At 27.8% G+C, this 2,537-nt stretch overlaps 1 protein-coding gene across 1 annotated transcript; it reads right to left on the bottom strand.

Moving 5' to 3' along the window:
- Positions 1 to 210: 210 nt before the first annotated feature.
- On the bottom strand, positions 211 to 954 carry LOC125858975 (uncharacterized). The gene has a single exon (XM_049538752.1). It carries the CDS (start codon positions 952 to 954, stop codon positions 211 to 213), a length of 744 nt encoding a protein of 247 aa, XP_049394709.1.
- Between the last annotated feature and the right edge of the window lie 1,583 nt (positions 955 to 2,537).

Raw genomic sequence — 2,537 nt, 5'->3', positions numbered from 1 at the left:
ATTCACACACTTCATAATTAATAGGGGTAAAATGGTAAACACAATATGTCAATTATTGATTTCTTAATAGGTGTGTCAATTCAAAAGTGAACAAATAATTAGAGACAGAAGACTATGTATAACAACATATATGACTTGTGAGTAACGATATTTATAAACAACTTGTAACATTATCAAATTAATAAGTAGCTAACTATATCACAACATCTACTAAAAGAAGTTACATTCATAAAGATTGATATCGTTTGCATCATTCTTTGATATTCCATTATCTTCTGAATTCATACATTCATCCTCCAATGCAGCAAGAAAGTCATCCTCAGCATCCACCTCTATATTATCATCATCAATCACTTCTAATTCTTCCATAACCGAATCGATTAATTCATTAACTTCAACATCATTCATAATATTCTCATATTTTCCCTTATCATTGTGATCAAGCCTTTGTTTCTTCTTCCTAATCTTACAAATTACAAAATCCTTATATATAATTTTCTTCTTAATATTAGTAACATAACCATCATATAAAGAGTACTCCATCATCAACCACTCGCCGAATAACTCCTTGATTATTATTGACTTTTTGTTAGTGCGGGGAGCGTACTTCATATGGTGGACGTACCCCATAAGTCTACCTTTTTCATCAAACACTTTCTTCGTTGGGTCTTGTATCTTCCATGTGCCCTCCCCAACAATTCGCTTAAATCTTTTATGATGTGCCGACTTCTCTTTCTTCAACGGTGTAATGAAGTAACCTGTGTTGGTGTTACTGCTCTCAAGAATTTTCCATGGCTCCTTGTCCACGTAAAGATCAACTAGCTGCATGAATTGACGTTGCTCAAGAAGTGGCTCGTCTATCGCAAAGCCTAGTAGATACTTGATAACATCCCTCACCTTCGGGTAAAAACAATATTCTGAATGTCTCTTAGGTTGGTGATCATGAGCAACCATTATACTTTAGGGATGAATATTAAACAAATTAACAATAGTGGATGGATCAAGCTAAAAGAATATNAACGTACCTACCTGAAAGTGGTTTCTAACTTTTCAATTTATTTATTTTTAGTTTTCGATCGGTGTTCGAAATTCATATTGAATACTCAACTAAATTTAGATGATCTATTCGGAGTTAGCGCTCCCAATAAGATTTTCTCCATATTCAAGACTTGAATCCAAAATTACTGATGAACTTTATGTGAAGTGAATCAATTATAGGAAATCATTTCCTTTTTTATAAAAAAATGATTATTTTTATTGATCGAACCAAATTAATTGTATTGAGATTTTTAGATTTATAAATTAAATCAAACCAAACAAAATTAGGATATGGTCGATTATCTGCTTCTGTGCATGAATCCTCCTTGGGCTGAGTCCACTGGACTTCAAATTAATCCATTTGCATTTCAAATGGGCCATAGAGGCCCAAATCCATGAATGCCTTATTTCACATTGATTATCTTAATTAAGTGGATATTATAGTTGTGAATTATAATTTTATTAAACTATAGTTATATATAATAAATATATAGCATATTGTGTAGTTTTTCCTTATTTTAATTGCATTAGTTTTATTTAAATTGTAATTTAGTTTGTTCTAATTACATTGTAATTATATAATGTTGTTATTTGATTGAATTATATTAGTTGTAACTTTAATTGAATCCCATTAGTTAATTTAAATATTATTTTATTTACATCTGTAAATATTATTTATTCAAATAAGAATTAAGAAATCAGGTGAACCTAACATTTAGTTTCAAAACAGCACTGTGTTAAATCATCACACATTATTCTTCTATAAATAATTTAACATTTTCTCATCACATGAATTATATATTGGAGATCGTTAACTCTATCTATCTCAATCAAGAATTATATTATGGATAATTGATATTATTTATAATTATTTTCATCAATATATGTAAATTTATCAGTATAGAATGTGCTTCGAAGTAATGAAGCAAGATTTGGTGGGATTAGTCATGTAGTGCTTTAATTTGGTTCTTTGCGGAAAATAAGGGCTAATTTATCATAGTTTTAGCTAAATATATTGATTGAATTTTAATCACTCAATTAAAATTTTTATAATAGATAAAATTGTAATTTACTATTTTTTTTCAAATTATTACTAATTATCTTTATAATATTTTAAATTAAGAATCAAAGTCCTAAAATATATGGCAAGAAAAATAATATGGTAAGAGGCATTAAGACAATTAATAATTTAGGAAACCTAAATATATGGAAAGAGAAAAATATATTTGGAAAATCAAAAAGTCCCAAAATATATGACAAGAGCTACTAAAATCAATTACAGTTTTATTAAATTATAACAATTATCCTTTTTGTCAAATTACTTAATTATTCGTCACAATTATATTTTTATAATTATAAACACTAATAAACTGTTTTTAACAACATTAAGAAACTAACCTCTGTTACCTTTTTAAAAAAAATGAATACGGCTTCTTTTATTCACTTATTAGATTCGGTTTAGGGTTCCCTTTTATCAATTAATGTTACTTGACTTTGAA

The sequence above is a fragment of the Solanum stenotomum genome, chromosome 1 (assembly GCF_019186545.1).
Source record: "Solanum stenotomum isolate F172 chromosome 1, ASM1918654v1, whole genome shotgun sequence".
In the NCBI taxonomy this organism is placed as follows: Eukaryota; Viridiplantae; Streptophyta; class Magnoliopsida; order Solanales; family Solanaceae; genus Solanum; species Solanum stenotomum.
This window is presented reverse-complemented; position numbering and strand designations above follow the sequence as displayed.

Excerpts from the sequence above, each read along its gene's own strand:
- LOC125858975 (XM_049538752.1), bottom strand. The coding sequence starts at position 954 with ATGGTTGCTCATGATCACCAACCTAAGAGACATTCAGAATATTGTTTT.